This window comes from Leptonychotes weddellii, chromosome 13 (genome assembly GCF_054177405.1).
Source record: "Leptonychotes weddellii isolate Sample4059 chromosome 13, ASM5417740v2, whole genome shotgun sequence".
Taxonomy (NCBI): domain Eukaryota; kingdom Metazoa; phylum Chordata; class Mammalia; order Carnivora; family Phocidae; genus Leptonychotes; species Leptonychotes weddellii.
Genome location: NC_138381.1, coordinates 42,983,087 through 43,003,484, shown reverse-complemented (window position 1 = coordinate 43,003,484; position 20,398 = coordinate 42,983,087). Strand labels below are relative to the sequence as shown.

The 20,398-nt window shown below is 38.9% G+C and overlaps 1 protein-coding gene across 1 annotated transcript in view; it reads right to left on the bottom strand.

The window, feature by feature from the left end:
* The window catches only part of LOC102747589 (oxysterol-binding protein-related protein 1), a 70,694-nt gene that overhangs the window by 27,020 nt on the left and 23,276 nt on the right, over window positions 1-20,398 (bottom strand). Inside the window, exon 2 of the mRNA XM_081801476.1 lies at window positions 4,885-4,960. Coding sequence (XP_081657602.1) covers window positions 4,885-4,960 — 76 coding nt within the window. The remainder of the gene's footprint in view (window positions 1-4,884; window positions 4,961-20,398) is intronic.

Here is a 20,398-nt window from a genome sequence, read left to right as displayed (position 1 = left end):
GGACAAGTGCCACAGTGACATATACTAACATGTTTATCTGATCCCCAAAGTAACATCACACTCCTGACCGCTGCCGTGAGGCGTGTCTGACTATGGTCTGGCTCTGTGGTTGTGTGGCAGGCACCCTGCATCAAATGAATGAGCTGAATCGGTGGTTTTGAGGGAAACATTTTAAAGCTCATGGTAAGATAAAAGCATTTTATCAAAAGTTACTATAGCAACACAGGTGTGTTTCAGTGAAAAATATTTCCATTTTCTCACACCCTTCTCACTATTACAAGGTATAGGTGAGTGAGAGGAAAGAGCTTCGTGAAGCAAGAACTGCAATCCTGGGAAAGCTCTGGCTACATTTACATTTCCCAGAGACCAAGACACCTAGGACTCCAATGGAGGCTAACAAGATCTTCCACAAGTTAAAGTTTTTTAAAGTTCTGTTTTTAGTAACACTGAAGAAGTCCTAATTGAGTTGTCAACTTATGGATCATAAAAAAATATTTTTGGTAATATATGTTATCTGAATTTTGGTACACAGTTGGGAAAGGGTCAAAGAACTAAACTGAATGATATTGCTAGATGTTAAAAAAAAACAAAACAAAACACCAAACTCCTACTCCCATCTGCCTATTAATATGAGCAAGGTTTAATTCTTGAATCTATTAAAAAATAACAATCATTACTAAAAATCCTGTCACATTCTAGCAATAGGGGACATTCTCAGATATCTAAACCCAACTGAAAAAATCCATTTTATGAATAACATTTTACCTTTTATGTTAATATTTTCAAAAATTTTGCAATGCTTGTTATTTTGATCACTCATATATTAATACTTGTAAGAATACATTGATGCACAGAAACTTTTATTCTCAAAATCTTATGCTCACAGGATATATGCTGTCAAATTTTTATTTTTGTATGTATTTTTGTCAAATAAATAAATAAAATCTTAAAAAAAAAAAAGTTAAGGATAATATTCCATAAGAAATATAGAATGGAAATATGAGTTAAAGGAGCAAATGGAACTATAAACTTTTCAACTTTTTTTTTTTTTTAAATATTTTATTTATTGACAGAGAGAGTCACAGTGAGAGAGGGAACACAAGCAGACGGGGTGGGAGAGGGAGAAGCAGGCTCTCCGCTGAGCAGGGAGCCCGATGCGGGGCTCGATCCCAGGACCCTGGGATCATGACCTGAGCTGAAGGCAGACACCCAACGACTGAGCCACCCAGGTGCCCAACTTTTCAACTCTTAACGAAGAGATTACTCTTGCATTCAAATTTCCACGGTATTTGGTTCCACTGGACATTTTTAAGAGTGATATAACATTTTCACTTTAAAAGGTCAGTTTTTATAAATACATCAGAACTTTTTCATCTCTGATAATAATCCAATACTAATATTCTAGGACTCCAGGATATTTAGCAAACACAGGGTTGGCACCTGCAAAGCCATGAGCACAAATGCCTACTCCACTTTGTGCCTACCTACCTCATTTGCCTCATCCTGGTGCTGGCCCTGGTTCCAAAAGTCACTAAGTGTGAACACCCATGACCTAGCCCCTGGGTAAGTCCCACTGAGAAATCCTAAAGGGATGGGAGAGAAGAGGAGGAAAAAAACAGGGGAAGCACAGGACAATGGGATTATGAGATTCAAGCCCTTCAACAAAAGGGCAATGGGAGTAAGAAAGCTTTCAAACCTCTAACCAGTATCAGTATTAATTCTGAGCTGAGAATCTGTTTTATAAAAGCTTCAATCACAGAGAGATTTAGAATTAAATATCAGTCATGTAAAGTATTCATTTCATGTAGTAAAATCCAACATTTGGTAACATAATCCTGTCCAAAACAGACTGGAAGAAAAAAGGAAGGATGTCATTAAGTTTTGCAAATATAAGTCTCCATATTCTTTTTAGAAAGAAGCAAAGCAAAATGTGTCTGTATGTGGAAGTGGAGGATGGGGTCAAAGCAAGCCTGGCTGGGGAAGGCGCTGCAGGGCATGGCAGTCCAGGACGGCAAATGTCTGGAGAAGATACTTTGCCTTTCTTTCCTGATTAAGACAAATTATACCTAGACCATACCTGACAGATAAGCATCTCTCATGAGTTCATAAAAGTTAGGTATTATGTTTTTTGTTTTAAAGATTTTTATTTTTACATAATCTCTACACCCAAAGTGGGGCTCGAACTCACAACCCAAGATATCAAGAGTTGCATGCTCCACCGACTGAGCCGGCCAGGCACCCCAAAACCATGTCCTGTAATAATGACACTATACCGTAAAACTGTATCATCGTAAGAGGCATTCTTTTTTTAAAAAGTTGGGACTGGACCCTAGTTCAGTGCAGATGCTCACACTCTCTACTCTCATTTGGTATGCTCCTCAGCTTGACAGAGACATCATGAACAGCTATGGTTTGATACCAAATATCCTCTGCTACTTTTAAGATTTATTATTATAAAATTGAGAAACTGGGAATGTGAAGCTCTGGGGAAGACTTGGCTGAAAGAAATGTACATGGCTTTTGTAACTGAGATTTACCCATAGAGAAAGGAATTCAAGTGTATGGATTAAGTGTAACAGAATCACAGAAATGCAATGCAGGATTTTAAAAAATTTCTTCGCTTTGAACTTCAGTGCAAAAAAGCTTTAGATATTACATTTTTTAAGTTTTGGACTATTTTCTTTTGGAAGGTGGAAGGAGGCCGATGTTGGAGGAGTCTATACCAAAAATTACTTTGAAAATTTATTCTAGCAATGATACTTGCATTTCTCTCTCAAGATACATTGTACTTTAAATCTCTATTGTTGGCCAACACTTAAACCTTTTGATTGTTTCTACTGCGTATGAGAGGGGGAGCCTATGACAGTGCCCAAAGAACAGTGCTTCCAAACACTAATTTCCTTTCAATCCACATTAATAAATGTTCCTCTAAGAATGGTTATCTTAAAAACTCAATAGAGAATCTTTATTTACAAATAGTTCTGCACCTAAAAAATAAAAGTAAAACCATTCTTCTAGAGAAATAGAGTATCTTTCAAAGTGTGACAGGTAGGATCCAACAGAACATTGTGTCCTGTCTCTTAAAAGAATGGTTATTCTCCATCTAGACAGAATGCTTGCTTTAGATATAAACTAGACAACCTCCGTCCGGTCACTAGCCTGAACAAATTCATGACCTCACCACTCAATCTGACACTTGTGAGAAAGGAGATGGTAGCAGACAGACTCAAGCTGGACAAATACAGAAAACTTATTTTCCATGATGTCCAAAAAGACTCAACCACATCTGACGTTTGCATACAAATTCTGCTGACCCAATAGTCTTTGACAGATGTGGTACCGATTCTGTAGGGAGAGTTTCATTCCTTAGAGACTGTGTAATCAATACGGTGAGTTGGAATCAGCATTAATTTAACATAATGGGAAATATCATTTGTTATAATGATGAATATTCCTTTTGTGAAACTGGGTTTAATTTTAAACACACATATATGCCTATTTGCATATAAATCATAATGGTAAATATGTTTACTAAGGATTTGAGAAATACTTGACTCTGTAGAATACAAATACTAATTTTTTGTCTGGAAAATTTCAGATCCAAAGACAGTAATATGTATAATTAACATCTTACTTGAGAATATATACATTTGGTTTGTCCTGATGATTCTTAATATAATCAAAATAGGATTAGAGGCAGGTGCTCTGATTCTCAAATGGGATTAACTGCTGCTAATAATATTGAGCATTATGCTAAACCAGGGACTTCCTAGGCACTTTACATAAGTTATGTTATTTATCTCTCAATACACCTATTAGGTACAAATTAGTCTCCTAACTTTACACAGGAGGAAACCCTATCCAGGGTGGCAAGATAGCTTCCCTGGGATCTCACAGACAGGAAGTAGCAAGGCTGGGATAAATCCCATTATCTGGCTGTAGAGCTTAGCTGAATTACTCTCCACATAGTAGAATCAGAAAATACTTGTTTAAAATGAATGTTTCTGGGATTAAATCGCTTCTTGGAAGTCACACTTGGAAAGTCTCAGATGAAATAACCCCATGCAGAGAACAGGGACCTTAGTAAAACGCCAAACTGGGCACATCACAAGTTGCAAGGATTTCAAGCACAGAACGAAAAGAAACTGACTATACTTCTTGGTGCAGGGAAAGTTCTTGGAGGAGTCCCAGGATGCACATTAAATTACAAAATTACAAAAGGTAATGTCCAGGCAGATTCTTTAGCAGCTTAGGACTCACGTGTTTCAAACTTTTCATCATTCTAGTTGGTCAAAGGTTGTGCTGGAAGAATTAAGATAACTTTACTCAGAATTCTAGCCTAACTGATGTCAGGGTGGTGCTGTGGACTACTGTTTTAAAGAGAACCTAAGGATTTATGGAATAGTAAACTTTGCCATTTGCTGCCTGCCCCCAAATCAAATCTACCTGCACAGCTAAGGAGAGACACATTCTAAGTATCTAATACATCACACTTAAAACTCAAAGTACAAAACAACTAGCTCATATAAAGAAATGTACATGAAATTACTACCTTCTACACTTTGGTGAATCTGTGCTTTCTGAAAGAATTTCTGGGTAATTTTACAGGGAAATACAAAGGTGGCATGACTGTAGGCAAAGAGCATCTTCTTATCCAATTTTTTTTAGAGTGAAAATTCACATTAAAATCCTATTAAATGGCATAAAGAGTGGTTCAAATTCTGTCAGGCAGACCTAAGACTTTTCCCAATTTCTGATTCTCACACGTTTCCATAAACTTTGTCGTACATCACGTTTATGCCAACATGAAGATTCCCTTCCAAAGAATATACAGGGAAACGTATACCACTTAATGTTATATTATGAAAAGGAGAGTTAATTTACCATTCCAATACATTTTCTCAGGATGCTCCAGATGCTGAAGTCATTTCTGGAAAACATAGGGGAAGGCAAGCTTGTTCTGAAAGAAGAAAAGAAAAACAAGCAGTTAATTTTAACGCCACTGACACCAGGAAAGAAAAGCTATCACCGTTAACTGACCACCACAGGCACAGGCGTATAGACACCATAAAAATGTTCTCGGCTGTAGACAGACAGGGTCCGTCTGGGGTTGCACCCCTGATCACCGCTATGCTGGTCCTTGAAAAGTGTCACAGCAGATCCCCTGGCCCTATGCCTTCGGTGTCATTCTGATCCTAGTGATCCCAGGTCCTTCCCGTTGGTGTCCAGCTGTCTGCACCTCCTCAGAGGTCTGTGTGCCCTCTTCGATGTGCCGGCGCATCGAAGATAACTCTGTCGTTGGGTTCACGACACAGCTATCCTTATCTTGATCCTCCTATTTTTACTCTAGCTGCTAAATAGTGTAAACAAAATGCCATCACAGGGCCTAGTGTAAGGTTTTTAAGAAACTAAATGGAAAAATGCAAACGAACTACAAAGCCAGAGCAAAATTTAGGCCTGGCATTATACATCAGCACTTCCCCAAAGACACGGACATTGAATAAAATTTGGCATCTACAGAAGGAGCATCTTCAAAGCCTCTGCAGGGGTTTGGAGGCAGCCAGAAGGATGGTGGACGTCCGTGGCAAAGGGTCTGTGGCCTGGATAAGCAGCCCGTCAGGGGCTCAGGCATCCTGAAGCCAGGTCTGGCTGGCCAGAAGACGACCCCACTTGCACAAATCACAATCACAGCACTACCAGGGGGACCAGTGAGAGGAGCCCAGACCAACTTTCTGAAATGCTGTTAAGATAGTACATTCTTTTTGGTTATCTTAGGTTATGGCAAGGGATGTTGGCTTAGCAGTTGCCATTTAAAATATACCTATGCAACTAAAATACTAAAGAAAATAGTAAGCAAAATAATTATCTTCTAAAGAACTTTTACTCTATAAACTAATTAATTTGAGTTATAGAAGTTAATACGGTTTTCAAATAAATAATATTTTTAAATCCTCCATGGTAAATTCTTCTGATATCTTTTTCTTCTTTAGAAACACACACTGTTCATTTGGCAGATTTGTCATTTAACCAGTCTGCTGGATAAGTAGCCACAGATGGTATTTAAATCACATTCTCCACAATCCAGGACTATGAATCTCTGTGACATGCACAAGGGAACCGAGGGACAGACTCCCTGCCATTATCTACCATTTGCATGTACAATGCAGTTTGAGAGATGTGTACAGTTGACCCCCGAACAACATGTGTTTGAACTGCACCAGTCCACTCATATGTGGGTTTTTTATAAATACAGCACAGTACAGTATATGTATTTTCTCTTCCTTATGATTTTCTAAATAACATTTGCTTTTTTAGCTCACTTTATTGTAAGATATTGTATAAAATACCTATGACACACAAAATACGTGTTAATTGATGGTTTATGTTATTGGTAAGGCTTCCAGTCAACAGTAAGCTGTTAGCAGTTAAGTTTTTGAGGGGTCAAAAATTACACATGGGTTTTCTACTCCCTGGGAGGTATACCGTTCAGGGGTCAACTATATTTTCTATCTTTTGTCTACGAAAAAGCCAGAAATGGAACAGATGCTAGAAGCTTGAGCCTGAAATAAGCTTTGCGAAGACGGAAAGAGGGGCTGTAATTCCTCCCAACCAACGCTTACATTGAGTGTACAGGTATGTATTACTATTTGGATTAAAGGCAAGAAGAATAAGAAATATTCTGGAAGCAAGAAGATAAAAGACATCCAAGGCTTTTTTTTTTTTTTTTTTTTTTAATTTTCAATTTAGAAATCATTACAGGATTGCCAGCCAAGAATCCCACCTGGAAATATTCCACATTCATTTTTATCCACGTATCTCATGATGTTTTATGAAACTGTAGTAGTTACTCATTCATCTGGAGGCTGGATTATCTGCAACATTATCTACTCTAGAACACAACCAGAAAGCAGAGGTAAAAGGGATTGTGAAAGGTAATGAGCCATCACAGAGCCCAGGTATTTCTTGTGGAAGACACGCAGAAACGAACTCCTTCAGATCACACCGTGTGCAATAAGCTGATCAAAAGCAGCAAGAGAAACACTGGCCTTCAGGACCAGTATACAATGTGGAAGCTGTAACACAGTACAAGACCTCGGGGTTGTTGACTGTAATCTGAGTCAACAGCACGATGAGGCTGCCAAAAAGGCAGGTGCAATCTCAGATTGCCAAAAGGAGAACAGCAGCTAGAACATTCCTAAGGACAACTCTGCAATGATCAGACCAGAGCCAGGATTCAGCTCCATGTGCCACTTTTAAAAGGAGCCTTGACACCTCCACTCAGGAAGAATTATCAGAAGCTAGGCAAAGGTGTCCAGAAAACATTTATAAGCAATGGATGAAGGCAATATGCATTCCAGAAGAAACAAAAGAAACTGGAGGTCTGGGGAACAGTAGGCATGACAGAGGTCTTGGGGTATTAGAGGACAGGGCCAGGAGTAATAGCACCCCCACACCCCTTCCCTCCCAACAAGAGCATTCCCTACGCACCTTTGCCTGCTTTGATATTCTTCGCAGCCCTGATCAACCCATGACATACTACTGTAGGCTCTTGAGTATTAGCTACATCCCCCAGGATGGTATGCAAGTCCCCCAAGAACTCATGTTTCATCTGCTTATCCCTGTTGTCTAGGACAGTGCGAACACAAAGGAGGAGTTTAAGTAATTGTTGAATGAACTTTAGAATGTATAAGGCCTGTTAACGTGCATTAACTTTTTCATAAAGAATTTGGTTTAATCTGTGCTACTCAAGTGATTAAGACTAGAACCACTGGTAGAAGTTATAGGATGTTGATATAAAGGTCTTACAATTAATTCCAAAAATGATAAAGAAGACATTCTTATTGAGTGAAGGTTTCAAACAGAGGCTGAATCCCTTTCTGTCATGGCCCAGAAAGGCATTCCTGCACTAGGGGGGAAGCTGATGTAGAATAGCTAGGCCAGGGATGTCACTAAACATGCTCTAGGGAACAAGCTGGATCCCCACACAAAGAATTATCCAGCTCTAAATATTAGTGGTGCTAAAGTTGAGAAACCTCCCACAGAAATATGAAGCTTCATATACAAGTTTAAATTTTGCAGGGGCTACATTAAAAAAGGAAAGAGAACAAGATAAATCCATTTTAATAATATATTTTATTTGGGAATGATGTCAGCATCATGGTGCTGTGAGTCATTCCTCTTCTCTCCCCTCTGATTTACAACTAATTGGACATACATACCCTGGGAGGGGGGGAACCCCACAGCGCCTCTGCACAGCATAGCAGGGTGCCCGAGAAATCCACCATCTGTGTACCTAGAGCGGGTGGGCACAGGCAGGGGAGCTGGCAGCGGCGGCCCGCAGTGAGCCGGCACCACCTTTCTGGCAGAGGAGGGGGCGGGGTAAGGCAGCGGGTGGGGGTTGGACTGGCAACAGGCGCTGCAACTGGAGGAACGAGGCTCCCTGAGAAGAGACCCCAGTGGCTGGAGGAAGGGAAGGAAAGGGAAATAGGCAAAGAGAACTGAAGGAAAGCATCTCCTGTTCTCTGCCACAAGAGGCTGGCCCACAAACCTCTGGAACCCTTCCCACTTGAAGATCCCCCCACCTGGCCATGGGTATACCCAAAGCCCCAAGTGCTAAGTACATACCTCCCTCCCACTTTACCACCACTCTTTGCTTTTTTTCATGCTCCCAACCCTTAGCTCTGGTAACAAAAATCAAAAAGTTGTGCTATAGCCCCATCTTCTGGAAAACAAAAGGAAAACCCCCATCTACCAGCCTGCTGAACTGTTAGAATCGAAGTAAACAAAGCCTTCAAATGTGGAGGAGGCACTTCTCATCCAACACCAAGAAAAATCACTGTAATGCAGTATCACAAAAAGATAATGACAATTCTCCAGCTATGGAACCCAAAGACATGGAATATTGCAGTCTAACTGATAATTTAAAATAGCAGTTATGATGAAATTCAATGAGCTATAAGAAAACTCCAAATGGCAATATGGTGATCACAGGAATAAAATTAATGAACAGAAGTGCTTTATCAGAGAGACTGAAATTCTAAAAAAGAAATAAATTGTGGAGCTGAAGAACTCAATAAATGAGATGAAAAATGCATCAGAATGTGCTGGAAACAGAGCAGATCATATGGAAGAGAGGATTAGCAAGCTTGAGGACAGAAATATAGAAATGATTCAGGTGGAACAGACGGAAGATTTTAAAAAAGTGAAGACACCCTATGAGAACTATCTCACTCCATCAGAAATGCCAACAAGAGAATAATGGGTATCTCAGAAGGAAAGAGAGGGAGAAGGGAACAGAGAATGCATTTAAATAATAGCTGAGACCTTCCCAAACCTGGGAAAGCAACTGGATACATAAGTCTACAAAGCTAACAGAACACCCTACTGTCTCAAGGCAAAAAGACCTTCTCCAAGACACATTATATTAAAATTGTCAAAAGTCAGTAATAGGGGTGCCTGGGTGGTTCAGTTGGTTAAGCATCTGCCTTTGGCTCGGGTCATGATCCCAAGGTCCTTGGATCAAGCCCTGCATCAGGCTCCCCACTCCACAGGGAGCCTGCTTCTCCCTCTCCCTCTCTGTGCTCTCTCTCTCTTTCAAATCAATCAATCAATCTTTTAAAAAAAGTCAATAATAAAGAAGGAATTTTAAAGGCACCCAGGAAAAAATATACAGTAACCTACCAAGGTCCCCCAGTAGGCTATTAGCAGAGTTCTCAGCAGAAACTCTACAGGCCAGGAGAGAGAGGAATGACATATTGAAAATACTTAATACTCTACCTGGCAAAGCTATCTTTTAGATATGAAGGAGAAACCAAAGCTTTCCCTGACAAACAAAAGCTAAAAGAGTTCACCACCACTAGACCTGCCTTAACAGAAATGTTGGAGGGAACTCTTCAAGCGAAGAAACAAAAGATGAAAGTACACAAAATTCAATCTGATTAACCAGGCAAGTAATAATACTGTAACTCTTTTTTTAGAATACTGTATTAAACTCCTATTAGAGCATAAAGGAAAAGAGCATTGAAAGTAACTATAGCTACTACAACTTGGTAACAAAGTCATAGCATAAAAAGAGATAATTTGTAACAACAAAGGATAAAACCTTTGTAGGGGAATGAAGACAGAGTGCTATCAGCAGGAAAAGGACTACTTTATCTATCTATGAGATGTTTTATGTAAACCTCATGGTTACCACAAAGCAAAAATCTAGAGCAGAGACACAAAACATAAAAAAAGGGAGAGACTGAGCAAATCACCATGGAAAACCACAAACTTACAAAGGTAGAAATAGAAGGAAAAAGAAACAATGGAGAGATAAAATAACCAGAAGGCAAAGATAAAATGGCAGTAGTTAGTCCTTACATAACAATAATCACCCTAAATGTAAATGGATTGAACTCACCAATCAAAAGGAAGAGTAACTGGGTGGATTAAGAAAAACAAGAGCCATGCACCTGGGTGGCTCACTTGGTTGAGTGTCCACTCTTGGTTTCTGCTCAGGTCATGCTCTTGGGCCATGAGATCAAGCCCCACACCAGGCTCTGCACTCCACACTGGGCTGGGGGGGGGTGGTGTCTGAGATTCTGTCTCGCCCCTCCCTGCAACCTCCCCACCCACCGCTTGTGCACGTGTTCTCTAAAATAAATTAGTAAATCTTAAAACACACACACACAAGAGCCAACTATGTGCTGCCTAATAGGAGCTCTAAAGACACACATAGGCTCAGCATGAAAGAATGGATGATGACACTGCAAGCCAAAAAAGAAAAAAAAAGTTTGTAACTATACTTGTATCAGGCAACATAGATTTCAAGCCAAAAAGGGTTCTAAGAGACAAAGAAGGTCATATAATGATAAGGGGGGGGGGTCAATACATCAAGAAGATATGACAATCATAAATATATAGTATGAACACCTCAGCACTGAACATCTATTAAGCAACTGATAATAGATCTTAAGCGGGGGGGGGGGGGCCTGGGTGGCTCAGTTGGTTAAGCATTTGCCTTCAGCTCAGGTCATGATCTCAGGGTCCTGGGACTGAGCCCCGCATCAGGCTTCCTGCTGGGCATGGAGAGGGCTTCTGCCTCTCGCTCTGCCCCTCACCCTGCTTGAGCATGGTCGCTCGCTCTCTCTCTCTCTCGCATAAATAAGATCTTAAAAAAATAGATCTTAAGGAATGAATTAAGAACAATACAGTAACCATAGAAGAAGTCAGTATCCAGTATCAGCAATGGGTAGATTATCCAAAGAACAACGAAATCACAATGCACCTTAGGATAGATGGACTTAATAGACACATACAGAACATTCTATCTAACAGTAGCAGAATACACATTCTTCTCAAGTGCACATGGAACATTCTCCAGGATAGATCATGTGATAGGTCACAAATCTTAGCAAACTCAAGAAGACTGAAGTCACACCAATTATCTTCTCTGATCACAATGCATGAAATTAGTAATCAATAAGAGGAAGTGAGTAGATATTCAAATATGTGGAAACTAAACACTGTTCTAAACAACCAATGGGTCAAAAAAGAAACCAAAAGGGAAATAAAAAATTATCTCGAAACTAATGCAAATGAAAACACAATATATCAAGAACTGTGGGATGCAACAAAGCAGGTCTGAGAGGAAAATTAATAGCAATAAATGCATTATGTTAAGAAATTAGATCTCAAATAAACAACCTAACTTTATACCTCAAGGAACTAGAAAAAGAACAAATTAAGCCCAAAATAGAAGGAAGGAAATAATGAGGATCAAACTATAAATAAATAAAATAGCAGAAAAACAATAGAAAGGATAAATGAAACTAAGATCTGGTTCTTCAAAATTATAAACAAGATTGACAAAACTTTAGCTAGAGTAAGGAAAAAAAAAAACCCCAAAATTAGAAATGAAAAAAAGACATTACAACTGATACTATAGAATACACAGAATTACAAAAGACTACTATGAACAGTTATATGCCAACAAACTATATAACCTAGAATAGATTTCCAGAACACCTAATCTATCAAGACTGTGAATGAAAAAGAAATACAAAATCTGAACAGACCAATTAAGGAGGAAAGAGATTGAACCAGTAATTTAAAACAAACAAACAAACAAACACAAACAAACTCCCAACACAGAAAACTCCAGGACCAGACAGTTTCACTGAAGAATCTACCAAACATTTAAAGGAAAATTAGCACCAACCCTCCTCAAACTCTTAGGAAATATCAAGAAGGAAGAAACATTTCCAAACTTATTCTGCAAAGCTAGCATTACTATGATACTAAACCAGATAAGGACACCACAAGAAAACTATCAACCAATATCCCTGATGAGTACAGATGCAAAAATTCTCAACAAAATATTAGCAAACCGAATTGAAGAACACATTAAAAGATTACACTCCATGACCAAGTGGGATTTATCCCTGGGATGTGAGTATAGTTCAACATACACAAATTAATAAATGTAAAACAAAGCATCAATAAAAATGAAAGATAAATATCACAGGACCATCTCAATAGATGCAGAAAAAGCATTTGACAAAATTCATCCTTTCATGATTAAAAACCCTTAACAGATTGGGTATGGAAGGAACACAGCTCAACATAATAAAGGCAGGTCTGACAAACTCACAGCTAACATTATACTCACTGAAAGGAAACTGAAAACGTTTCCTCTAAGATCAGGAACAAGGCAAGGATGCCTACCCTCACCACTCATATTTAATACAATAATGGAAATCCTAGCTGGACCAATTTAGGCAAGGCAAAAAAATAAAAGGCATCCACTACGATGGTGTGAAAGTGATATGCATTCAGTAGAAACCATACTTCAAATTTTGAATTCAGATCCTTTCCTGGGCTAACAACATGTATGATACTCTCTCATGATGCCAGGCAGTGGGAGCTGCAGCCCCTAGTCAGCCACACGATCACAAGGGTAAATAACCAATACACTTAGAACTATTCTGCACCCATACAACCATTCTGTTTTTCCCTCGCAGTACAGTATTCAATAAATTACGGGAGATATTCAACACTTTATTATAAAACAGGCTTTGTATTAGATGGTTTTTGCCTAACTGTAGGCTAATGTAACATTCTGAGCATGGTTAAGGTAGGCTAGGCTAAGCTATGATGTTGGGTAGGTCAGGTATATTAAATGCATTTTTGACTTATGATATTTTCAACTTATGATGGGTTTATCGGGATGTAACTCCATTGTAAATTGAGGAAGATCAGTATAGAAAACCCCAAAGAATCAGTAAACACACACACACACCTGTTGGAATTAATCAACAATTTCAGTAAAGTGGCAAGATGCAAAAATCAACAGACAAATCAATTACATTACTTTACACTAATGATGAAGCAACTGAAAAAGAAATAAAACCATCCTATTCACAACAGCATCAAAAACAATACCTAAGAAACTTAACCAAGGATGTGAAAAATCCGTACAATAAAAACTACAAAACTTTGCTGAAAGAAGTCAAAGTCACAAACAAATGGCAAGACATCCATGTTCATGGATCAAAAGAATACTATTAATATGCCCACACTACCCCAGGCAATCTACAGATTCCATGTAATCCCCATCAAAAAATCAAAGACATTTGGGGTGCCTGGGTGGCTCAGTCGTTGGGTGTCTGCCTTCGGCTCAGGTCACAGTCCCGGGGTCCTGGGATCGAGCCCCACATCGGGCTCCCCGCTCCGCAGGAGGCCTGGTTCTCCCCCTCCCACTCTCCCTGCTTGTGTTCCCTCTCTCGCTGTGTCTCTCTCTGTCAAATAAATAAAATCTAAAAAAAAAAAAAAATCAGACATTCTTCACAGAAACAGAAGAAACAATCCTAAAATTTGTGTAGGACCACAGAAGATCCTGGATAGTCTAAAGCAATACTAAGAAAAAAGAACAAAGCCAGAGGTATCATGCTTCTGGGTTTCAAACTACATTATAAAGCCATAGTAATAAAAAACAGTATGGTACTGGCACAAAAATAGACACACAGACCAATGGAACAGAACAGAAAGCCTGGGGCACCCGGGGTGCCTGGGTGGCTCAGTCAGTTAAGCATCTGCCTTCAGCTCAGGTCATGATCCCAGTGTCCTGGGATCGAGTTCGGCATCCCTCTCTCTCTGCCTGCCACTGCCCCTGCTTTTGCTCTGTCAAATAAATGAATAAAACCTTAAAAAAAAAGAACAGAAAGCCATGTGTGACAAACTCACAGCTAATATTAACATAGCTACCACAGCTAACATGTGTCTAAAAATGGACACATCGACCAATGGAACAGAATTGGAAGTCTACAATTAAACCCCAGCATACTGGTCAACTACTATTCAACAGGAAAGCCAAGAATAATCAATGGAGAAAGGACAGTCTCTTCAAAAAATGGTGCTAAGAAAAACTGGAGACACACATGCAGAACAGTGACACTGGACCCCAATATCACACCACTCACAAAAATTAACTAAGAAATGGATCAAAGACTTAAACATAAGACCTGGTACCATAACTCCTAAAAGAAAATATGGGGAAGCAGCTCATCAATATTGGTCTTGGCAATCATTTGAGGGGTGGGATGTCAAAAGCACAAAAGAAAAAAACAACAACAAATGGGACTAATATCAAACTCAAAGATCTGCACAGCAAAAGAAACAACAAAATGAATAGACAACCTACAAAAGAAAAATTCTACAAATCATGTATTAGATAAGGAGTTAATGTCCAAAATATATAAAGAACTCAGTCAACTTAGTAACAAAAAGAAATCTGATTAAAAAATAGGCAGAACTAGGGTGCCTGGGTGGCTCAGTCGTTAAGCGTCTGCCTTCAGCTCAGGTCATGATCCCAGGGTCCTGGGATCGAGTCCCATATCGGGCTCCCTGCTCGGCAGGAAGCCTGCTTCTCCCTCTCCCACTCCCCCTGCTTGTGTCCCCTCTCTCGCTGTGTCTCTCTCTGTTGAATAAATAAATAAAATCTTTAAAAAAAAATAGGCAGAACTAAATAGACATTTCTCCAAATCAAAATGAGCAAATGAAAAAAATGCTCAACATCACTAATCAGGGAAATGCAAATCAAAGCCACAACGAGCTATCACCTCACACCTGTTAGAATGGCTATCATCAAGAAAACAAAAGACAACAGGTGCTGGTGAGAATGTGGTGAAAAGGGAACCCTTATACATTGTTGGTGGGAATGTAAATTGGTCCAATCACTATGGAAAACAATATGGAAGTTCCTCAAAAAATAAAAAATAGATCTACCATATGATCCAGCAATTCCACTTCGGGATATATCCCCAAAGGAAATGAAAACAGGATTTTGATAAGATACATGCACTTCCATGTTTAGTGCAGTTTTATTTACAAAAGCCAAGATGTAGAAACAACCCAAATGTCCATCAGTGGATGAATGGATAAAAAAGATGTGGTACATATACACAATGGAGGAAACTCAGTCACAAGAAAGGAAGATATTGCTAATTCGCAATGCAGATGGACTTTGAGTAGATTATGCTAAGTAAGGTAAGTCAGAGAAAGACAAGTACTGTATGGTACCACTTACATACGGAATCTAAAAACACAGGAAACCTGTAACAAAGAGTTACAGGTGTAACACCAGTGATGGTGTTTAAGGGTACAAACCTGCAATGAGTAGTAAATAAGCTGTAGAGATCTAATGGACAGAATAATGAATACAGGCAATATTGTATTAAAAATATATTGTATTTAGCACAATATACCCAAAATATTTGCATGTCGACATGTAATGAATATAAAAAATTGAGGTACTTTACATTTATTCCCATCTTAAGTTTTTAAAATCCAATGTGTACTTTACACTTAGAGCATATCTCAATTTAGCTCAGTTTTCAACAGTTAAAGTCTAACTTTATCAAAACAGTAAAATGGCAGTTAATGAAAAAATACCTTAGCTTCATTTTTATAATTTAAACTTATATTAACTAAGATTAAGACTAAAAACTCCATGTCCCACTCACAGCAGCCCCATTTCAAGTGCTCAAAAACCATGAGTGGCTAGTGGCTGCTACTGGACACACTGGATTTCTGTGATTGCTTCTGAAAACATAAGGATAGTACTGCTCTAAGCCTGGGGGAAGAACCAAAAATCACTCAAATACAGGAGTCTAAATCAGTGAGAGATAGTCCACAATCTAATCATTAAGAAAATGCTAAATATTCTACAGTATTATTTAAAGAAGCAGAGGGAATCAAATTTTTTAATAATTAGGTAGCAGATTTAAAACTTTTTAAAGTTTTAAATATATACTGTAGAGATATATAAAGGATATTTTTCTATATTTAAAAATTTCACTACCCCCACCAGGACCAAAAAAAAAAAAAAAAAAAAAAAAAATCCCTATTGATACTGGATGAAGGAGGTATTACTCCAAGCAGAAGTAATAACAGAGGAGAGTAGCTATCAGAATTTTTAGGCTGAAACCATAGATCGATTATTCTCTTCCCTTGGAGTTTGTCTGAGAGTCATTATATCCTGAATTCTATGCTTCCTTTTTTTCTTCACACAGAGAGAAAACACCCTGTACCAGGGACTGAGAATGATATGTCCTGGTTCTATTTTCAAGCATACAGATGACATTACGACGATCTGCACAACAACACAATAAGTGGTTTTGAGTGAAAAGTCCCACCACAGTTGTTTTATCTGTGTGATGCAAACGGCTCAGTGTGTAACCCGGCCATTATTCCCCCTACCCAGAGCTGAGGACAGACCCCAAACTGAACCAAATTAGTTCACGAAGTGTGACTAACAAATGCTGTGCTAGAATTAGAATCCCCCTTATTCTGAAAAAAGGTTGTTCAAGTTCAGGAGATCACTATCCCCCAAATCTTTAAGGTAGTTTTAGATGGCAGAAACTATATGGGAGGCTCAGCCTGACAGAGCCCCTCAAATTCCCGTGAACTGCACACATCCTGCAGGTCTACCTGCCGGACACCAGGCCCACTGCCTCCTACTCTTGCTCCCTGGCATAACTCCAGGAAACACAGAACACTCTGCTCACGGAGACACCTTTTTTTTTTTTTTTTTAAAGATTTTATTTACTTGCTTGTCAGAGAGAGACAGAGACAGAGAGAGGGAGGGAGAGCGAGCGAGCGCACAAGCAGGGGGAGCTGCAGGCAGAGGGAGAAGCAAGTTCCCTGCAGAGCAGGAAGCCCCAAGCGGGACTGGATTCCAGGACCCTGGGATCCTGACCTGAGCCGAAGGCAGACGCTTAACCGACTGAGCCACCCAGGTGTCCTAACTCACGGAGACTCTTTGAAAAAAGTAGAAAAAGATTATAAAATGAAGCTGTGGCTGGAAGATGTCAGGTGTTTCATGATTTTCAGGTTTGCTTCTTCCATGCAGACCCGTGAGCCACACAGGGTCTGTGCACGGGCATGTGTGTACTCTACTGAAATAGCGTTATCCTTGGGTGCGGGCTCTTTTTCACAGAGAATATAAAAGAATTGTGGGACTCAAACCAGGGCCACAACGCACACTCTTGCCACAGCCTACTTGCACAACCTGGGACAGACCTCCCAGCCCAGACTACGCAGCTGTACATTCACCTTACTTGGCAGCTAGATCTGTAGTGAGAATAGAGTGGTGCCTGGGACAATTCAAGCCTCGGGGCACCAAGTCTCAGTCTCTTACCTGTACCTCAGTCTTCAAGAATTTTCAAAATTCTTTGTTATTTTTATAAAGTACACACATATTAAGGTAAAAACATTCATAGTCATTGGTGATATCATCTCACTAAATTAGCTTCTCAATTTGTATGAGCTTTCTGTTATTATAAATATTTTACTCACCACCTACATTGCAGAAAACTTTTTTCAAATCTATCACTGGTCTTCTGATTCTGTTTATAGTATAACTTGCCAAACCAAGTCTGGGGAAGTTATACACGTTAGATCATAATCTATATTTGAAACTTAAATAGCTATCTTTCAATATTTTCTCTATGGACAAGATAAAAACACTTCACCATTCTATTAATAATCACTGCAGAAAAAATGGTAAATTCCTTAATTCATAAAGTTTTATAGTCTTAAATTTTCAGAAGTTCAAGTTCTATATCAAAACCAGCATAACCTAGAACAAAGATTATCTCAAGCATTTACCTACCAAGTGAAAGTAAACATAATGAGAAATGTGGTTCATTTTTCAAATATAAAATAATATGTTATATACCAACTGAAACAATCCATGGATGAATAAGCCAGTCATCTCTTTCCACCTCTAATACTAATATAACAGCCTGGAGGGCTCCCTTCCATACTCTCCTCTTTGCACAAACATGCATACCCAAGTATATATTCTTTTACTGAAATATTACCCTACAGATCAAAATGTTTTTTCACTAAATATATCAAGGACACCCCTCCAAGTTGATAGATATAAGTGTATCTTTCTAATATCTTTAGGCACAGGTACACATGCACATATGTGTAACTTTGTATCAGTATCTTATCATGTATGCTGGTTTTATTTTTTTTAAGATTATTTATTGAGAGAGAGAGAGCAAGCAAGCATGAAGGGAAGGGCAGAGGGGGAAAGAGAATCCCAAGCAGACTCCCCACGGAGAATGGAGCTGACACGACTTGAACTCACCACCCTGAGATCATGACCTGAGCCGAAATCAAGAGTTAGAAGCTCAACCAACTTAGCCACACAGATGCCCCACTGGTTTTATTTTTAATGCAGTCCTTTCTCGTTTTGTTCTTACCTGATAGGTATTTTTCTATACTTTTGTACATTTTGTCAAATAGTCACAAATAGAGCATGTGTGCACACAAAGGGGATTTCTGACTGTAAGATTCCAAACCAGAATACTAGTTATACACACTTGTCTATGGTTTGCTTTTCCTATTCCATATTTTGTGGAAATTTATTCAAGTCAAATGGTAAACTAATCCTTTCAACGAGTGAATCATAATCCATGACAAGAATACTGTATAGGAAATACATTTTGCCATTCTCCATGAAAGCCATTCACTGTTTCAAATTCTTTTGCCCAACAATGCAGCAAAAACATCTTATCTTTCTTTTTAAATCTGATGTTTTCATTTCTCTGGGACAGAGAACTAGATAAAGATAAGACTGCTGGGTCAGAAAGTACACCTATTTTACATTTCCCCAAATGTTACCAGACTGCTTTCTGAAAGGGTTTTAACAATTTCATATTTTACCACCAATCTATGAGAGCACTTTTCCTGATCTCCCCACCAGCAGCGATCAGTGTCCATAAAGTGTTCTTACCCAAGTTTTGTCAGTCTATTAGAAAATCATACTGTATTGCTTTTTTTCTTTGACTAGTACTGGATGTTCTGACTCAGAACAGCTTTTCATGTTTAATGACCATTTGAATTTATACATACATAAATTGCCTATTTATATCATTTATACCACTAAATTTTTTGTCAGTTTTTAAGAATTTGTTGTATATAATAGGTATTAATCTTTTATCATGTAGACTGCAAAGAGAATCATTTGCACACAAAAAAAACTTGCATAAATATGTCTTTTATGGTTTTTTAAAAAATAGCTTTTAGCTTTTGGGTCTTGGTTTAAGAAGGCTTCCTTCACTCCAGAGTTTTTATTTTTATTATTTTTATTTTTTTAAAAAAGATTTTTATTTATTTATTTGACAGAGAGAGAGACAGTGAGAGAGGGAACACAAGCAGGGGGAGTGGGAGGGGGAGAAGCAGGCTCTCTGCCAAGCAGGGAGCCCGATGCGGGGCTCGGTCCCAGGACCCCGGGATCATGACCTGAGCCAAAGGCAGACACTTAATGACTGAGCCACCCAGGCACCGCACTCCAGAGTTTTTAAATGATGTTTTAACTCTTTAAATGACCAAAAAATATATGTGTGTCTCAAGCCCCTATCTTTACACAAAAATAGCTATGGACCTTTAGGGTGAGCCTTTGCTTGTTCATTGCTGACCACTTGTGACATATGATCCGAGTGCCCTGTCCCCTATGCCTTTTACAATGGGGCATGTGAAGTCACCCAGGTCCCTCTCACAAGAACACACAAGCTCTCTCCAACATTTCTCTCACCCACAATTCTAGGAATCTTAATAGTTTGCATATTTAGCTTTATTCTACCTTTATCGTTTAAAAAGACCTCTGATCACTGATCTGTATGCTTCAGGGAGAACAGGAAAATTTCAGGAGTTTTTTGTTTTGTTTTTACAAGCAACATTTCACAAATGCTCTGACATCACAGTATCACTGAGCTAACTCTAACTGGTTCTACCAAGATAAAGTGTTTGAGTACTATAACATTGAGTATTTACTCCATCTTAGATCCTGTGTTAACCACTTAACATGCATCGCCTCACTTAATCCTCAAGATAATGCTATAAA